General features: G+C 52.2%; 2 protein-coding genes across 4 annotated transcripts in view; both read left to right on the plus strand.

The window, feature by feature from the left end:
* The first annotated feature begins 380 nt into the window (after positions 1-380).
* LOC131492705 (olfactory receptor 6B2-like) lies at positions 381-1,336 on the plus strand. The gene has a single exon (XM_058696445.1). The coding sequence runs from the start codon at positions 394-396 to the stop codon at positions 1,312-1,314; it is 921 nt and encodes a 306-aa protein (XP_058552428.1). The 5' UTR covers positions 381-393; the 3' UTR covers positions 1,315-1,336.
* A 9,108-nt stretch (positions 1,337-10,444) lies between these two features.
* Positions 10,445-19,616, plus strand: part of NDUFA10 (NADH:ubiquinone oxidoreductase subunit A10) — a 51,898-nt gene continuing 42,726 nt past the window's right edge. For all 3 annotated transcript variants that reach the window (XM_058699231.1, XM_058699251.1, XM_058699241.1), the window contains exons 1-4: positions 10,445-10,587; positions 13,967-14,135; positions 14,864-15,079; positions 17,431-17,517. In XM_058699231.1, coding sequence (XP_058555214.1) covers positions 10,513-10,587; positions 13,967-14,135; positions 14,864-15,079; positions 17,431-17,517 — 547 coding nt within the window. In that variant the 5' untranslated portion in view covers positions 10,445-10,512. The remainder of the gene's footprint in view (positions 10,588-13,966; positions 14,136-14,863; positions 15,080-17,430; positions 17,518-19,616) is intronic.

The raw sequence follows: 19,616 nt of genomic DNA on the forward strand, positions 1-19,616 counted from the left end.
AGGGAGAAGGTGCGAGATGACGAACAGCAGACCAGGCGACCGTGGCGCGACCCTGGCTGCAGAGAACTGTGGATCTCCTTACTGGGATTAGAGTCTTTGGAGAACTCCAGGTTGTAGGGAAACGACACCCTGTGGGACAGGGAGGACGACGTGGGCGGGCACTGCAGGGCCCCCTCCTTAGCATGACCGGCCCCAAGGACACCGGGAACCTCGTGATGGGAAAGGCTTCACGTGGGGACTGTTTCTGTTCCCCCAGCTGCTCGTGGAGCGCAGCATCTGCTCTTGGGGCTGAACCTCTCCTGCGGGGGGAGCTCTGCCTTCTCCCGAGTGGCCCCGAGGCCCCTCACCCTGGAACGATGGTGTTTTGCAGGCCTGGGCTCCCGGCACACGGGAATGAGGGGACAGAACGGCAGCACGGTCAGCGCGTTCGTCCTGCTGGGCTTCCCCACGGCCCCTGGGCTGCAGCCCGTGCTGTTCCTCCTCTTCCTGCTCACCTACCTCTTCGTCCTGGCGGAGAACCTGGCCGTCCTGCTCGCCGTCCGGAGCAGCTCCTCCCTGCACAGGCCCATGTACTACTTCCTGGGCGCCCTGTCCGCCCTGGAGATCTGCTACGTGTCTGCCATCGTCCCCAAGATGCTGGACGGTTTCCTCCTGCAGCGGAAGCGCGTCTCCTTTGTCGGATGCATGACCCAGCTCTATTTCTTCAGCTCCTCGGTGTGCACCGAGTGCGTGCTCCTGGCCTCCATGGCCTACGACCGCCACGTGGCCATCTGCCACCCCCTGCGCTACCACGCCATCATGACCACAGGGCTCTGCGGCCGGCTGGTGGCCGTCTCCTTCGCGTGCGGCTTCTCCGTCTCCGTGATCAAGGTGTACTTTATCTCCAGCGCCACGTTCTGCGGCTCCAACGTCCTGAACCACTTCTTCTGTGACATCTCCCCCATCCTCAAACTGGCCTGCACAGACTTCTCGACCGCGGAGCTGGTGGACTTCGTCCTGGCCTTCGTCATCCTGGTGCTGCCGCTCGTGGCCACCGTGCTGTCGTACGGGCACATCGCCCTGGCCGTCCTGCGCATCCCCTCGGCCACTGGCCGCTGGAGGGCCTTCTCCACCTGTGCGTCCCACCTCACCGTGGTCACCATCTTCTATACGGCCTTGCTTTTCATGTACGTCCGGCCCCAGGCCATCGACTCCCGGAGCTCCAACAAGCTCGTCTCTGCTGTGTACACGGTCCTCACCCCAATAATCAACCCCTTGATCTACTGCCTGAGGAACAAAGAATTTAAGGCTGCCTTGAAAAAGGTCTTGGGCTAGGTCGATTTTCACAGTAGGACAATCAGATGTCCTAAAGTCTCATGCATAGTGATAACAAAATGCTATCTCATGTTGCACTTTATGCTTTCGACAGTCGATTTGCAAGTGAAATTTAGCAAACTGCAGAACCGTGCACAAATCATAAAGCTTCATCTGCTTTCGTTTTCACGAAAGGACAGCAGGCGGTTTGGTATTTTTGAGCTTTTTATGAATGCAGTCATGAAGATGCCGGACGGTTCCTTTCATTCGCTAGGACGCTTGGGTGAATCCTTTATGTTTTTGCATGTAGCAGTGACTCGTGCGGATCGCCTGTAATATCGCCTTGCATAAACGTATCACAACACATCTATGCATTGACTGCGTGGACGGTGCTGTAGATGCTGTCTCTTACGGGCAGTGCCCCTGCGAGCATTCTGGGTCATTTCTTCTCGTTAATATACATTCAGCTGCGAGCTGTGTGCCTGGGCTGGACGGAGGTACGTGTAGGTGCCACACGTAGGTGCCACCTGTAGTTGGTTCAACGCGAGGCATGTGTTTGGGCGGGTTTAGTAGAAACCGCCAAACCGTTTTCCGTAGCGGGTACACCAATCTTCGCTCCCGTGAGCGGTGTGTGAGGGTCCCAGCCGCTCCGAGTCTCCTCCACCCTTGGTGTCCTAAGGATTTCTCAGAGCAGCCACTGTCCTGGGGTCATGCTGGGATCTCACTGTGCTTCAGTCTGTAGTTCCCCAGTGACAAACGCAGTGTCCCCGTGAGGTTAGCGGTCGGCTGTCCTGGAGGTGCACCTGCCCAGGTGCCCCTCACCACGTCTTCCCCTAGCCGCGTATCTACTCGCTGCTTGTTTTCAACGTGCGGGCATTCTTCCATGTTCTGGGCACGTGCCTCCGTCGATGCATTTATTGCAAAAATGTCCTAGTTTCTGGGTTTCTGGGTTTGCCTTTTCCTTCTCTTACGGTGTCTTCCAATAAGGAGGACCTGCTTTATTTTCACGTCCAGTTTGTCCATTTGCTCCCTTTACAGTCAAGTTACTTCCCACTTAAAAAATGCTTGCCCGTTCCAAGCCATAAAGATATTCTCCTATTTAATTCTAGGAGCTTTATTGTTTAAATTTTCATGTTTAGATTTACAACCCACCTGAAGTGGATTTTAATTTATGGTATGTGATACCGGCTAAAGTTCCTGCTATTCTATCTGGATATCAAATTGACTCAGCCACCAGCCATTAAAAAAATTTTTTTAAATGTTTATTTATTTTTGAGAGAGACAGAGACAGAACGTGAGTGGGTTAGGGGCAGAGAGAGGGAGACACAGAATCCGAAGCAGGCTCCAGGCTCCGAGCTGTCAGCACTCAGAGCCTGACGCGGGGCTTAAATCACGAACCGTGAGATCATGACCTGGGCCGAAGTTGGACGCTCAACCGCCTGAGCCACCCAGGTGTCCGGCACTTGCCATTTATTGAGAAGACCATGTCTTCCCTCTGTACTGTCACCCTTTCCATAAACCAAATTATCTATCATCTATCTATCTATCTATTATCTATCAATCATCTATTATCTATCATCTATCATCTATTATCTATCATCTATCTTTCTATCAATCATCTATTATCTATCTATCTATCATCTATCTATCATCTATCATCTATCTATTATCTATCACCTATCTATCTATCTATCATCTATCTATATATCTATCTATTATCTATTATATATCTATCTATCAGCTATCTATCTAATGTCTATCTATCTATCTATCATCTATTATCTATCATCTATCTATCATCTATTATCTATCATCTATCTATCTATCATCTATTATCTATTAGCTATCTATCTATCATCTATTATCTATCTATCATCTATCTATCTATCTATCTATCTATCATCTATCATCTATCTATTATCTATCTATCTATCTATCACCTATCTATCTATCTATCCATCATCTATCTATATATCTATTATCTATTATATATCTATCTATCATCTATCTATTGTCTATCTATCTATCTATCATCTATTATCTATCATCTATCTATCTATCATCTATTATCTATCATCTATCTATCATCTATTATCTATCTATTAGCTATCTATCTATCATCTATTATCTATCATCTATCTATCATCTATTATCTATCATCTATCTATCATCTATTATCTATCTATCATCTATCTATCTATCATCTATTATCTATTATCTATCTATCTATCATCTATCTCTATCTATCTATCTATCTATCTATCAATCATCTATCATCTATCTATTATCTATCTATCACCTATCTATCTATCTATCATCTATCTATATATCTATCTATTGTCTATTATCTATCTATCTATCATCTATGTATTATCTATCATCTCTTTCTATCAATCATCTATCTATTAGCTATCTATCTATCATCTATCTATCATCTATCTATCTATGTATCTATTATCTATCATCTATCTATCATCTATCTATCTATGTATCTATTATCTATCATCTATCTATCATCTATCTATTATCTATCATCTATCTTTCTATCAATCATCTATCTATTAGCTATCTATCACCTATCTATTATCTATCTATCGTCTATCATCTATCTATTATCTATCTATCTATGTATCTATTATCTATCATCTATCTATCATCTATTATCTATCATCTATCTTTCTATCAATCATCTATTATCTATCTATCCTATCATCTATCTATATATCTATTATCTATTATATATCTATCTATCATCTATATTTATCATCTATCATCTATGTATCATCTGTCAATCATCTATCTATCTATCTATCTATCTATCAATCATCTATTATCTATCTATCACCTATCTATCCACTCATCCATTCACCCAGCCATCCATCTCCCTGTCTGTCCATCCTCCTCTCTTTTTGGATTCCTAATTCTGTTCCACTTGTCTATGTGTCTATTCCTGCACTGATGCCATGCAGTTGTAGTTACTATGGCTTTTTAAAATCTTGACGTCTGGTAGTAAGTCCAGCATCTTTGTTCTTGCTTTTCAAGATTGCCTTGGTTATCTTTAGCCCTTCCCAAATGGGTGGTGGGGGATACATATTTGAGAATCAGCTTGTCAATTTCCACAAAATAAAAATTTGTTGGATTTTTATTGGGATTATACTGAATCTATAGATCAATCTGGAGAGAACTGTCATCTTTAGAATTTTGAGACTCTTAATCCAAGAGCAAGGCACACCCCTCTATTCACTTACGACTTCTCAATACTGTTTGTTATTTTCAGTGTATTCATCTTTCACATCTTTCTGGGCATATTTGAGTTTTGGGTTTTTAAAACACAAATGGTAACTTTAAAATTTTTTACTTTTTTAATTAAAAAAAATTAATCTCTATTCCTTTGTTGCTGGCACCTAGAACACAATTTTTAGAACTTTCTTAAAAAAATTTTTTTTAATGTTTATTTATTTTTGAGAGACAGAGAGAGACAGAGCACAAGTAGGGGAGGGGCAGAGAGAGAGAGAGAGACGCAGAATCCGAAGCAGGCTCCAGGCTCTGAGCAGTCAGCACAGAGCCTGACACGGGGCTTGAACTTGTGAACCACGAGATCATGACCTGAGCCAAAGTTGGATGCTCAACTGACTGAGGCACCCAAGCACCCCGTTTTTTAAAAAATTGTTTTTTAATGTTTTTATTTATTTTTGAGACAAAGAGAGACAGAGTATGAGCAGGGGAGGCACAGAGAGAGAGGGAGACATAGAATCCGAAGCAGGCTCTGGGCTCCGAGCTGTCAGCACAGAGCCCGATGCGGGGCTCGAACTCATGAGCCGTGAGATCATGACCTGAGCCAAAGTTGGACGCTTAAGTGACTCAGCCACCCAGGCACCTCTAGAACTTTCTTTTTGAAATAATTATAGATTTACAGGAGGTCGCAGGGAGACATAGAGGGAGGCTCTCTGCATCCTTCGCTCAGGCTTCCCTGATGACACCATCTTGTGTGACGAGTTCAGCGTGAATAGCAGGGCACTGACTTCAGTGCGATCCACAGAAGGTATCTGGGTTCCCACCAATTCTACGTGCACTCATCTGTGTGTGTGTATGTGTGTGCGTGTGCGTGTGTGCACGCGTGTGCACACACACCTGTACCTTTGTAGTTTTATTGCCTGTGTCGCTTCGTGGGCTGCCACCTTCTAGGATGTGGAATGTTTCCATCACCCCAGGGGGCACACTCCATGCCCTGGCCTCTGGCAAGCGCTGATCTGTTCCATCTCTGTAACTGTGCCTTCAAGGATGTTATACAAACGGAATCACACCGTGCGTGATCTTTTGAGATCGGCTGCCGTTCAGCCTGATTCCCCTGCGGTCCACCCACAGTCTGTTTTTATTGCCGACCAGTGCTCTGTAGCAGGGGTGCCCCCGCGCGGAAGGACAAGCGGGGGGGCCCCAGCGGCTGGCTGCGTGCGAGGCACGAGGGTGCGGTAAACAGTCAAGCACAAGCACAAGTCTCTCTGTGAACCTGTTTTCACTTCTCCGCAGACCAAGGGCCGGGTTGGATCTCAGCCCGTTTTTAGCGCCAAAGGCACCTGCCGACTCTCCAGCAGAGCGGCCGCGCAGCTTCCCGTCCCGCCGCCGGCGACCGCGTGACCAGGTTCTGCGTCTTCTCCAGCGCGGGGGTCACGGCCGTGTCTCACTCCGCCCCTCCGGCAAGGGCGCGGCGGCGCCTCCTCGGGCTTTAATTTACCTTTTTCCGACGGCTAGCGATGCGGACACATCCTCTTCCGGGAAGTGTCTGTTCACATCTTTCCCCCGTTTTCTAGCTGGGCTGTTTCTGAATGTTCAGCTTTGAGAGTTCCTTACGGGTCCCGAACGCAAGGCCTTTGTCAGGCTGCGCGCCTCTTCTCCCCGTCTGCCGCTGCCCTTCCGTCTGCGTTGGGTCCCCGACGGAACAAACCTTTTTGATTTTGTGGGGTTCCATGAACCACCTTTCCCTTCTGTGCATCACGCTCTTGAGGTCAAGTCCAAGAAGTCCTTCCCTGGTCCTCGGTCCTGAAGGTAATTCTGTCACTCGTGTCTATGACTTTGTAGGTGTACATTTACCCCCGTGATCATTTTGAGTTAATTTTCGCGTGTGGGGTGAGGGGCACATCCACGTTCAGTTTTTTGGGCCCATGGATGTCCGACTTCTGCAACACCGTTGTGTAAGAAGCCCCCCTTCCTTCGCTGAATTGCATTTGTACCCTGTCAAGTATCGGTTGAGAATATTTGTGTTGGTTTATTTATGATCCTCTGTTTTGTTACGTTGATCTGTGTGTCTGTCCCTCCACCGAAACCACAGGATCTTGAGAAACGTAGCTAATTGGTAAATCCCTAACATTGCAGGGATGATTGGCTCCTCCCACTTTATTCTTCTTTTTCGAAATGATTGAAGGGCCTGTATGTTTCCTTATAAATTTTATAATAAGCTTCTTCATGTGCACAAAAAAATCTTGATGGGATTTTGTTGGGAAGTGCATTCAACGTACAGATCATTTAGAGAAGAACCGACATTATTGCTTTGCTGTGTCTTAAAGTCCGGGAACCGCAGCAAATCTCTCTGACGATTGATGTTTTCTCCGACTTCTTTCTCTCTGGTGGTTTGTTCCCAACGTACAGATCCTGGACGCGCTTTGCTAGGGTATCCCTAAGTATTACACTTTTATTCTGGAGAAATTATTAACGCTATTGCATTTTTAGGTTTCAGCTTCCACTTGTTGTTAGTATATAGGAATATGCAGATTTTGTGTTGACTTTGTAACCTGCAACCTTGCAGACCTCATTTGTTACTTCTAGGGACATGTTTTTTGTTTTTGTTTTTGTTTTGTTTTTTTTTTAATTTTTTTTTTCAACGTTTTTTATTTATTTTTGGGACAGAGAGAGACAGAGCATGAACGGGGGAGGGGCAGAGAGAGAGGGAGACACAGAATCGGAAACAGGCTCCAGGCTCCGAGCCATCAGCCCAGAGCCTGACGCGGGGCTCGAACTCACAGACTGCAAGATCGTGACCGGGCTGAAGTCGGACGCTTAACTGACTGTGCCACCCAGGCGCCCCGGCACTCAACAGTTTTAAATGCAGAACTTACATGCTGAAAAGTGTGGTGTGCTGGTGGAAGGAACCAGAGAGGATGCAAATAAATGGGGGCGTCTGCTGGGCACGGTAGGAAGACTCGGCAAAGAGGCAAAATCTCCCCAAACTGCTATGCAGGTTTAACACAATTACCAGCAGAATCACAGTAGGAGTTTCTGCACATAGAGGATTGCCCTTAAATGTTCACAAAAAGGCAATGGAAGCGGACCAGCTAAAACAATTTCAAGGGAGAATGGACGCGGAGAAATTAGCCTACCAACTTTGAGACTTGGTCTGGAGCCACGGTAGTCAACACTGTGTGGTGCTGGGGCGCCTGGGAGTTCAGTCGCTTAAGCGTCTATTGATTTCAGCTCAGGTCATGACCTCACGATTCATGAGATCGAGCCCCTCGTCGGGCTCTGTGCTGACAGGACAGGACAGCCTTCTTGGGATTCTCTCTCTGCCCTTCTCCCGCTCATGTGTGCACACACACTCTGTCTCTCCCTCTCTCTCAAAATAAATTAAAAAAAAAAAAGATCATGTGGTATTGTTGGGAGAGACACACAAATGTTGAACTTTCTCGGAAGTTATTTTCCACATAGTGTGATTCCTGGTTTGTTCTTTTCTGTCAATGCCGACAGCATTCCACGGTGTGCACCTGTCATGGTCTGTTTAACTGGCCAGCATCTGGCTATTATAATAAAGCTGTGACCAACATCCACGTATGGGTTTTCGTGGGGACGCAAGTTTCCAGGGAAGCAGAAGTCAGAAGTGACACAAGAATAGTGATCGAATCTAGGTCCAGCCGTACCTGCAGCCAGCTACACGCACTCAACTTCTCCGTTACCGCGAGGTTTCCGTCACTAGATTTATGATGCTAGTTGGTACTAACACATTAGGTATCATACAGTATCTCAGAGACTTGAGAGATTACGATTTGGGGGACAGCCTTTTCTAAGTGTACTTTACATAAATGTGAATCTCACCAGTAAAGCCTCACAAGTTATGTGATCTCAGGATAGTGCAAGTATCTCCTATTGATCCAGAAACATCGCTTTTTCCTTATGAACCAATATTGAATCTTCTCTCCTTTGGTTTCACTGTTGTAGTGATCATACGATCGCTCAAACTGAAGCTGGACAGAATTATCACTTGCAGGGTATTTATAAATGGAGCTCATTTGGAAATGAATTTCCTGAGTGCACTGTTCCCTTTCCCAGTGTTTCAGGACAGGGAAGGACAGTATTGGTCGTAGCTGGCTATCAAGGTCCCATAACAGGGTGTTTACGAAGGGCTCACAACCAGGGACACTCAAAACATACTATTTGTGTACCAAGAGCTTAACTTACTCTAGTTACGAGATCTGTTTAAATAAATTTTGGTTTTAAAAAAGCAGTTATACGTAACATCCCTTACTTCAATATTCCTCACAAACGTCCGTGTTCAGAGCTGTGTCCAGTAGAATGTCTCTTGTCCTTCTGTCTCAGGGTCCAGCCCTGGAGGAGGTACCAGGGAGGAGACGAGAGGAGGCCAGGTCTGCAAAGCGCCTTCACACCCAGAACAGAGCGGGGTGGAGGGGAGGGGGGACGCTGGGAGGCCTGACCGTGGTTCACCTGTCAGGCATGTGTGAAGAGCTTCAGGGCAGTGGTGTCTGATATTAACTTAACCTGACTTTGTTTCCGACTGGACTGTGGTCTCTCTCCCTTTCTCCCTCTGCAGTCAGTACAAGTTGTTCACACAAGAACTGTATCTTGGAAAATAACATAAAGCATGTGTCTTCATCTGGGGTCAGGCTGGGAAAGATCCCAGCGAATGGGAGTTCTGGAGGCAAGATACAACGGGACAGGTAACAAAGATGAGAAAAGCTGACAGAGCCCCCCGCCCAGAATTGCAACACCTTGGAAAGGGCAGTGGGCTCCCCAGAGTGATGGGACACCTTGGTGATTCCCTGGGGCTGGAGGACTTAGGGCTCCCTGGTCACACCTGCTTACTGGAGGTGCGTGTGCAATGTGTCAGGGGCTCTGCTTGGGGCCGGGGACACCGTGGAGGTAGGATGTGAACGCGGCGCCCGCTCTCAGAAAACGCAGGGTTTAGAACAGTATTTCTCTCGGTGCCGGCCACTGACATCAGAATCCGCTTGTAAAACAGGTTTCAGGGCCTATCCCCGGTCTCCGAAGGCAGACGCTCTGGCTTTGCGGAGTAGGACTCTGCACTGTGGATAAGCAGGATTCTCGCATCGGAGAAGCATCATTGGCCGACCTTCGTGTTCACAACGGCATTCCCACTCGGGCATGCAATTCCACGATCGTTCCGAAAAGCCGAAGCCGAGAGGAGGTTAAACGATAAAAACGTCCGGGTGTTGAGAAGAAGCCCGAGAGATGGGAGATTCGGACACCTTTCCGAACGGCAGGCAGGAAAGACATCTCACGTGGAAGTCAACTCGTGCTAACTGGGGAGGCGAGCACCAGGACCCTCGAAAGGACTGCGGTGATGGAGCACCCACAGCGCGCGCGTGTTCCAGTGTCGTCCGAGGTGCCGCACGCCCTGCCAGACCCGGGGTCCCTCGGGCCCGGCCGGGAGGACGAGGACGCCGGAAAGGGCCCTGGGGCGGCCAGGTCCGCCCGCGGCCCCTCTCCCTTCCCCGCCCCAGTCCCGGGCCACCTTCCCGGCCTCGGACGGGCTTCCGGCTCCGGGGGGGAGGGGGGGCGGGGAGACCCAGGTGATTTGCAGGTCCGCCCGGGCCGGCCTCGGGGCCGCGGGCGGGAGCGGGGAGTCCCGGGCGCAGCACCTGCCAGCGCCGGGGCGGCCTCGGGACCCCGGCGGAGTCCCGCCGACGCTCTCCAGCGTCTCTGTCGCAGCCGCAGGCCCAGGTCGGGCGGCCGGACCCTGCGAAGGCCGAGCGAGGCGCAGGCGCAGGGGGAGCCCGGCCGGGGCGGCCGTCCAGAGGGAGCCCACACCCGTCGCCCTGCGCCTGCGCCTGCGCCTCGCGCCCGGACGCTCCTGACAGGCGTCGCGCGGGCACCCCGGCCGTGACGTCACGGCGGCGCGCCGGCCGCGGAAGAGGACCCCGCCGCGACCGCGACCGCGTCCCCTCGGGTCCTTGAGCCGGTGCGGACCGCGGAGCCATGGCCTTGAGGCTGCTGAGAGGGCTCCCCGCGTCGGCGGCGGCGCGGGGCCTGGCGGCGGTCGTCCAGCGCGTGGTGAGCGGCAAGCGGCGGGCGGGGGGAGGTGCCGGCCTGTCTTCCGGCGCCGACTCCCTCACCTCCCCGCGCCTCGGGGCCGCGGCTGCCGGGGTCACTCTCGGGGGGACGCCCGCGGCCCCCGGAGTATTCGGTCCTGAGTCGCGGGCAGGTTTGCTGGGGGCCGGGAGCTTCTCCGGGCCGTGTCACCTGAGCTCCGAGCACAAGGCTTGGAGGGGAGCGGAGGTGACTCGGCCGCCGGGCCGCCGTGGCGTGGGAGGCCAGCCTGCAGGTGCCCCGGTGCGGCCGGACGACGGGCGCACGAGCAGGTGCGGCCGAGCCTAGGAGAGCCCGGGGCCCGCGCTCCTCATCCACTATAAGCGGCATCCACCGCTGCTCGGTGAAGCCCAGTTGGGGCCCAGCCCTTGCTGGGCGCCGCGGGGATGTGACTGTGGAGCAGAAAGCGAAGAGAAGGCGTTGGGTTAGATCTGAAGGGATTAGGACTTCCTACGGCTGAGAACAGTGGGATGACGTTGACGCAGAGAGAACCAAGGAAGCAAAAGAACTGAGGCCGGCAACCTTAGGGAACTTTCTTTTGTAACTGTGGTCGCAGAGTAGCGTCTTTGCTTGCTAAGGGCTGGAGCTACGTTGGTGTCAAATTGTAAAGGGACTTGCTTGACCTCCTTCCTAAAGATTTTGATGAGAGGATTTTAGGACAGTGCAACTGTCTTATCAAAGCCATATACGTGTTTTTAGGCGATAACTCAGGCCGCCAAAGAAAAGTGATTACCTTTTTAATATCTGGTGTCCTGGGAATTGTGATCGTGGAAGTGAGGGACCCAGAATAAAGGAGGTGATATTTTGCCGCAGTACATGCACTAGACAGATTGCTCCCCCCCCCCCCCCCCCATAACCGTTCACTTCCTGGTACTTTCTACAGCGGATATAGATGAACTTCAGTAAGCAGGAGAAAAATGAGTAAGAAGAAAAGGGTACTCACCTTGTTACTTGAATACGCAAAGGAATGGGAAATGTGTCATGAAAGATCAGTTATTGCATATGATTCTAGAGAGCAGTAAACGGGACTGAGGATGGGAAATTGTGGAGAGTACTCCTGTAACTCTATAAAAAAGCACTTCCTAAAGATTTTGAGGTCGGGAAATGGCTGATTGCTTGACCAGACATTACCGTGCACCTGCTTTGTGCCACATCGGTGCTATGTTCAAGTTGTGGACGCAAATGGAAACAGTTTGCGCATGGCTCATACGTAGCCTGGAGGAGGGGGTGATGGATGTCTAGGGTTCAAGGTACAATACGATCAACATCTCCTTATCATCTCCTCTGCTTTTGCCTGGTCCACTTGGCATAGAGCCTGGCCCTGCTGGCTTTGCAGCACTCTGGCCTCCGGACATTTGTGCGAACAGTTTCCTCTGCCTGAAGGACCCTCTTCCACATGTCCACTTGGCCAGTTCCCTCAGCACCTTCCAGTCTTTGCTCAAATGTTACTCTTTCTTCAGAGGCTCCGTAGCCACCTGTTGTAACACACAGCCTGGCCCATGTGCCATGCTGCCCTCCACAGCACTTCATATGCTGTTGACAGTCGAGTCCTGAACAACACAGGTCTGAACTGCGTGGGTCCGCTTATTTGCGATTTTTTTTTTTTTTATAAGTACAGTGTTGTGAATGTAGTTTCTTTTCCTTATGATTTTCTTGGTAATTTGTTTTCTAGCTTGCTTCATTTAAGAATACGGTGTATGATACATGTACAAAGTGTGTGTTCATCAACTTTCTGTGTTACCGGTAAGGCTTCCAGTCAACGGTAGGCTATTAATAGTCAAATTTTCAGGGAGTCAGAAGTTGTACGTGGATTTTCAACTGCATGGGGTGGGGGGGTGTCGGCACCACAAACTCCTGTACTGTTCAAGGGTCAGCTGTAACTTCTCTGTTTTGTTGTCCTGTGGAACGCTTTTGCTCATATCCCCATCCCCAGTTGTCTAGAAAAAGCGCACTGCATCGTGTGGGCTCCTAGTAAATACTTGTTGAATGAATAAGTAAGTGAATGAACATTTTTTCATACAGTTTTTGGCTATTTTTGATACTTTAAAAATAAGCTATGAGTTCCTATTCTTCCTTATTCTGTCACTATTCCTTATTGATCTATACAACTTTTATATACACTAAGGATTTTCTTAGTTGCTTGCCTTTTGATTGTGTTGCTTTCTGTGTGCGTGTGTTGTGTGCTGTGTAGAGTAGATCATGTGGCTTTTGAGCAGAGAACGGGTATGTTGGAGACAGGAGACGAGACGTTGTGCTGTAGGTGAGAGATGTGAAGAAGTCTGCACAGTCAGTGCAGTGGGGACGGGCAGGACAGTTCGTTCCTGAGAGGTTTAAGAATTAAGGTCAATAGGATTTTGTGAGTGCCTGTAGGGTTGGAAGGAGGAGGAGGATATCCAAGGTGATCCTGTGTTTGCTTGGTTTTGCTTGGTGGATAGCGGATAGGGAACTTGGGAAGGAAAACAGATTTGGGGGTTAGGGTATGGATGTTAACTTTCAGTTTTAAGCCTGTTAGTTGTCAGATACCTTCAGGACTTCTGGATGGAGCTGTTTAAAGGCAGGTAACCAGGTCCAGAGCTCAGGACAGGAATCTGGACTAGAAAAATGCTCTGTTCCCTTACTCCTGTCTTCCCTTCGCCTCCTCCTCCCTGCCTTTCTTCCTTCCTTCCTTCCTTCCATCCATCCATCCATCCATCCATCCAACTTATATTGAACATGGTAAGCGTATTCTGTTTCAGGCCCTGTTCCAGGCCCTGAGGATTTAACAGTGAACAAAACCAACAATCCCCCTGTACTTATGAACTTACGCTGGGGGGTGGGGCAGGGAGACCGGTAATTAAATAACTAGGTAATAAAAATGTAGATGTTGGCTTTTTTTCAAGTTTATTTATTTTGAGAGAGCGTGCATGAGCAGGGGGAGGGGCAGAGAGCTAAGGGAGAGAGAGAATCCCAAGCAGGGTCTGCACTGTCCGTGCAGAGTTTTGAAACAGTTCCATCCCACAGACCATGAGATCATGACCCGAGTCGAAACCAAGAGCTGGATACTTAACTTACTGAGCCACCCAGGTGCCCCTAGATGTTGGGTTGTTTTTCTTTTTTTTTTAACGTTTGTTTATTTTTGAGAGAGAGAGGGAGACACAGAATCCGAAGCAGGCTCCAGGCTCTGAGCTGTCAGCACAGAGCCCAACATGGGGCTTGAACTCAGGAACTGTGAGGTCATGACCTGAGCCAAAGTCGGATAGATGTTGGTATTTTTATCACCAGAGGTCTTCCTGGCATTTTTACCTAATAGCTGCTGGTGCCTGTGGGAAGTGGAATGCTCACGTCATGCTGTTGTGTTTTCCAGGAAGGAATTCATACAGGCGCCCAGTGCAGGCTACAGTATGGCCCTTTGGCATACATACTCGGCGAAAGAACAACCAAAAAATTCACAGAACACAGCAAAGTGATAACTGTAGACGGCAATATATGTTCCGGAAAAGGCGAGCTTGCAAAACACATAGCAGAGAAACTAGGTATGGATATATGTCACGTGGAGCTCCTTTCTCTCAGGTGCATCGTTGCTTATTTGAGTTTGATTGTACTTTCATATAGACTGGGTGGAATTGGGCCCGAGGTAGGTATTTTACATTTTTAAAATACACTAAAATCTACTTTTAGTCTTTCGGATTTGGAAAGATTTTTAAATCCATACTGGCTGTCAGTTTGCGTTGGAACTTTTTCTTGATAATGTCAGCAGAGCACGTTCACGTGAGCGGTCTCACCCGAGCTCAGTGAAGGTCCTCCAGGGTGGGGCCCTGATCACTGCTGTCGCTTGCAGACGGGTGAGCTCCGGAGGGGGCTGCTGTTGCGCAGCTGGTGAGTGCGGAGCCGGGACCCGAACCACATCTCCTGACTCCCGGTGAAGATGCCATCGTACTTCCCGTGGTAGCTGACGGGCTGGTGCCCAGTCGCACGTTGGGGGCTCCCCGCGGTCGTGGGCCGCTCTCCTTTTCTGGAGGAACTCCCGCGAGGGTACCAGGGACACACTGTAGGCCGGCCCTTTCGCTGACATGCTTGTCTTCCACGAGTGCTCTGGACACGTCGTCTTGAGTGTCCTGTGTGGACGCAGGCGTGAGGGTGACTTGCCCCGGGTCCTGTGCCACCGGCCTCCGCCCTGTATTCAGATGGGGCTTTCTTTCTGTGAGTCCCTGCTGCCCGCCGATGGCGGGGGAAGCGTTCGCATCACATTGCTTCTTCTCAGGCTTGAAGCACTTCCCCGAAGCCGGGATCCACTACGCGGACGGCGTGACGGGAGACGGGAGGCCCCTGGACGTGGAGCTTAGCGGCAGCTGCAGCGTGGAGAAGTTTTACGAGGACCCGAGAAGTAATGACGGCAACAGCTACCGCCTGCAGTCCTGGCTGTACGCCAGCCGCCTCCTGCAGTACGCGGACGCCCTGGAGCACTTGCTGAGCACGGGTACGGTGTCCGGGCGGCGCTCCGGCGTGTCCAGCACGTGAACCCCTTCTGGAATCGCCATTGTAGACTGCCACGAAGCAGAGCTTTTCTTTAAGGGCGTTTGGGGAGGCAGGTTCTGTCTTTTTAACAGGATCATAAATTCCCTGAGACCCACGCTGCTATTGCTTCGGAATGAAAGTCCCCGAACCGTGTTTCATTTTCGCGTGCCGGAGCGAGGGGTATGGATTGTGTGGGATTTCTGTGCCGCCAGTGTAGGCATGGCAGTGAAGTGTTCAAAGCCGTGGAAGAAAGAGAGAGCCTCTAAAGGGCTGTGAGGAAGTGGAGTCAGACTCCTGCAGACGGAGCTGTGAGTCACACAGAGATGTGACACGCAAAGTAAGCTCGTCCCTAGGGCCCAGAGATGGGCTGGGATCCGCCATCAGTCCACTGGGGAGCAGCGAAACCTGGAGGAAGGGCAGCGGTGGTGGAGGCAGAACACGCAAGGCCCCAAGGGCCCGGACGACTGGAAGGGGGGTGTGTTTCTGGAAGTCACTGGAAGCCGGCAAGAGATGGACGAGGACTGCATGTTGGGGCGGGTACCGTTTGCAGCCTGGGAGACCAGCAGCAGGGCTCAGGACATAAAGTTAGCACAGAGCAGGGTCCGGTCCAGGAGGGACTGCGTTATCCTGGGCACCAGCAGCGTGGGTGACGCTCGGCCCCTACCCCAGCGTGCCCTGAGAATCGGTAACAGGCGCCGGGGTGCTTGGGCATAGCTCCCAAGCCCTGGCGGTGCTGAGTTCGCAGGTGGAGATGACGTGTGTGCACGTGAGAGGAGGGGGTGCAGATTGTATGAGCCTTGTGTCCGCCTCTTAGGGCAGTGATGGCCACGCCCGGTCGCCAGTTACCTGGTGAGCCATTTACAGACCGCTCAGCTGCCGCCTGGAGGGTCTGCTTCGTGGGGTGTGAGGACAAGAAGGTACAGCATGTTTGACGGGGACCCCAGGTGACTGACGGAACTGGTTAGCAAAGCGGCATTTGGGAACCACTGCCAGGAGGGTTCCACGTATACGACACAGGCCAAGAGGTGCAGGATTCACTCTTGACCGAAACGGTTACAGAGGAGTCTAATTTTTGTCTTGGGTGTTCAGAATGTCCTTAGTGGTGCTTTTCCTTCTATGAACGGAAGCCCTGATTTTCGTTGGTGCTGCTTCTAAGAAAAGATGCGGTCACCTCGTGATGTTCTGTACCAGGACCTGGCTCACGGGAACTGGTTGGTGGCTTGGGTTTAACGCTGACACTTGGCTCATTCCAGATTCTTTCTGAAGCATACTTCACCTCTTGGGACTCTCCCTTTCTTAAAGTTTAGAAGAATCACTTTAAACAAAAACTTACTCGTCTCTGTCTGTGTTGTACTAACCGTTAAGTGTTTTGTGAGTGCCCGTTGCGTGAGGTGCATTCTAGGAGCTGGGGTTCAGAAAGTGAAGCCCGCACCCTCCCGGAGCTTACGTTTTTCTGGGGAGATGAACAGTAAATGTGGGGGAGTTCAGTGCCACGTCAGGTCGTGAGAAGCTGAGGAGGGGTTTGCCGTGGGGCCGGGGTCCTACTTGCAGGTGGGAAGGTTGGGGAAGGCCTCTGTCCTGGCACAGCTGGGCTGAGCCCGGGGGGACCGGTGCTCGGAGTGGCTGTAGTCACAGGAGGCCCCTGTGACAGGAGTGCAGTGAGTGAGGCCGGAAGTGGACGGGATGAGGTCAGAGAAGTTGCCTGGGCAAGATGGGTTTTCCTCTGGAGGAGAGAGGAAGCCACTAGCAGATTTGAGCGGAGGAGTAACGCGGTCTGGCTTGAGTTTTGCAAATGCCCCTCTGTTGCTGTGAGAGCAGCCGGGGGCGAGCACGGACGCAGGGCCTACTTGGTGGCGGGGGCGGGAACCTTGCCAGCAGTGAGGAGGCCTGGCTGCAGGGAGGCAGCTGCGGCGGAAAGGTCAGGTTCTGGATGTGCTTGGGAGGACGCCGGTGGTTTGCTGATGAACTGGGCACGGGGGGAGAGTGGTGGGTGCCGCCGGGGTCTGGCAGAGCAGTCGGGGTGTGTTGGGATTGCAGTGAGCAGGTGGGGTGGGAAAGCTACGGAAGCTGTGAGGCACCTTCCTCGTAACTGGGGGTTTCTGCTGCAGCCGGCGGAATGAGATGAATGTTACGTTGCCCGAACCAGAAATGTTCTAGTTCTCGAAAACAGTCTCTCACTTACGAGCACACATACGTACGTTTGAACGGTATGGTAGAGAACTTGTCTCTTTGTAAAGTGAAATTACTCGTCTCTGGGGCCTTGGGTTTTTTATCTGTCTGAACTTTGAATTTTGTTTCCCTGTTTTTAAACAGGACAAGGTGTCGTATTGGAACGCTCCATCTTCAGCGACTTTGTTTTCTTGGACGCGATGTATAAACAAGGATTCATCCGGAAGCAGTGTGAGTCGGCGTTGTGCTCAGGCCTTCCTGGACACGCGGCGTAGCTTCGTGAAGGCTCCGGTAGACTCCCCACGCGGCCCCTGCTCTTTCCGGCACGTCTGTTAGGCAGCCAGATAGAAGCTAGTACCCGTTAAATTTCCACAGGAAAAAAGCGGGTTCCTTCCACCCTCTCTTCCTCCTAAATTCCCATCTCCCAGTGGAAGCAGGGAAGCGTTCTGGATCCTTGAACAGCTCAGCTCCCGGATTCCACCCAACCTTCCTGAGCTGCCCCGACCCTCTTCGGTCTTGCAGGATACCGCAGCCACTTTCTCTGATCTGTGCTGTAGTTTCCCTGAACTGGCCAGTTTTTTAGTGTATTATCTTGTTCACAATCGGGATGTCTTCTTTTTCTTGTGGCTGCACCTGCATGCCATCGACACCATCATCCTTTCCCTCTGTCTGATGTGCTGCCGGTCTGCCGCGTCCAGGGACGGTAGCCCCGGTAGGGTGTTGTGGAAGGTCTGACGGTGGCAGACGGACAGGAGTGAAGGCCTCTCCTGAGCCTGGTGGCCTGACTGAGCGGTTATGGAACCACGTCAGGGTGGGGCCGGGACGTGTAGGTAGGAGTGCGCCAGGGCGGGGCCGGGAGAGCCTGTGCCGTCTGCCTGTGGCCGTGTCCACCTGAGCGCTCGGCTGGCTGGGGCGGTGGTGGCTCACGCCTGGAGGGCAGAGCGAGAGCGCTCGGTGAGTGACTGTGGAGAGCGAAGCAGGCCAGGAGATGGCCCGGGATTGAGGCGCCCGGCCGTTGGTCCGCCTGCCTGTTCTGCGGTTGGGGTGCCCTCCCGTGCTCGCGGGAGGGGCCGTGGCGCCCTTGCTTCTGGCCATGGACCTCACAGGCTATCCGAGCAGCGGCTGCAGGCAGTCAGACAGCCTTTCTGGGACGTGGGCTGCGTGCCGGGCTTCATTTTAGGCGTCGGGGATCTGGGGCGAGGAGACGGGGAAGCTCCTGCCGTCCTGGCCAGGGCGGGGCCGGCATTGAAGCAACGTGGACGCCGTTACTCCGGGACCCTGTGGAAGCGCCCAGAACTCTGGCTGGGAGACGGGGTGCAGTCCGCCATGGCGTCCTGGGTGAGCCCGGAGCAGTCTGGCAGCAGGGCAGCGGGTGAGCGAGGTGCAGCGTGGCAGGGAGGCCAGCGCGGGCGGAGGACGGCCCAGGAGAGGCAGGTAGGGCGGGAGGAGGGGAGGCTCGCGCCCTGGCCGGGGGGGGGCTTGGCTGTTTCCTGAAAGTGGCGAGGAGCCACCCAAGGTGTCGGGTGTGGGAAGGATGTGGTTGCGTTGCGTTCGTTCGTCTGAAGTACGTGTTCGGTGAGGGGACATCCAAGGACAGGAGGCCAGAGGTGGGGATGTCAGAGCAGGATGGCACGCCGACACCACAGCGAGCAGGGCGCGGACCCGGCTGGGCAGGGCGGGGCAGGGGCAGGCCCGGCGACCGGCCTTGTGAGGAGGAGGCCGGGGAGTAACTGGGCTCGGCAGGCTCCTTGCCACATGAAGAGGACGGGGCGCGGCAGCGGGCCGAGGAGCAGGTGTCCCACACGGGCGTGTGAGCTGGGGACCCCTGAGGTGGCCAGGTGGTTGCGGGTCCCAGACGCGGTCTGGGGGATTGACGCGGACAGAGGATGCGCTTGTCCCGGGAGAGTCGGGAGAGGGAGTGAGGACTGAGGCCAGGGTCCTTGGGGCTGGCTTCCGGCTCTCTGGGGAGGGAAGCCCGCTGCGGAATCGCACCCAAACGGGGTCGGTGAGGGTGGCAGGGGCACGGTCGTCACCGAGTGTGTGGGATCTCGTGGGACGGGAGCGGAGAAGTGACCCGGGGTGGGGGGCAGTGGCTTTCGTGAGAGTCAGTTCTGTGTTGGGCTGGGAGAACAGATTACTTTGGGGTGGACGGCGCATGCACGGCCGGGTGTAGGGTCCCCTCGGCCGTGGGGACTCCCAGAACACGCCCAAGGAGAGGCACTTGGCGGAGGAAGCGGGAGGACGGACGTCTTGCCTGGGGGTGGGCAGGACCAGACAGGAAGCCGGGATGAGGCCGAGTGTCAGAACGGTGCCCACAGTCCCGTGAGGCT

The sequence above is a fragment of the Neofelis nebulosa genome, chromosome 2 (genome assembly GCF_028018385.1).
Source record: "Neofelis nebulosa isolate mNeoNeb1 chromosome 2, mNeoNeb1.pri, whole genome shotgun sequence".
NCBI classification, from domain to species: domain Eukaryota; kingdom Metazoa; phylum Chordata; class Mammalia; order Carnivora; family Felidae; genus Neofelis; species Neofelis nebulosa.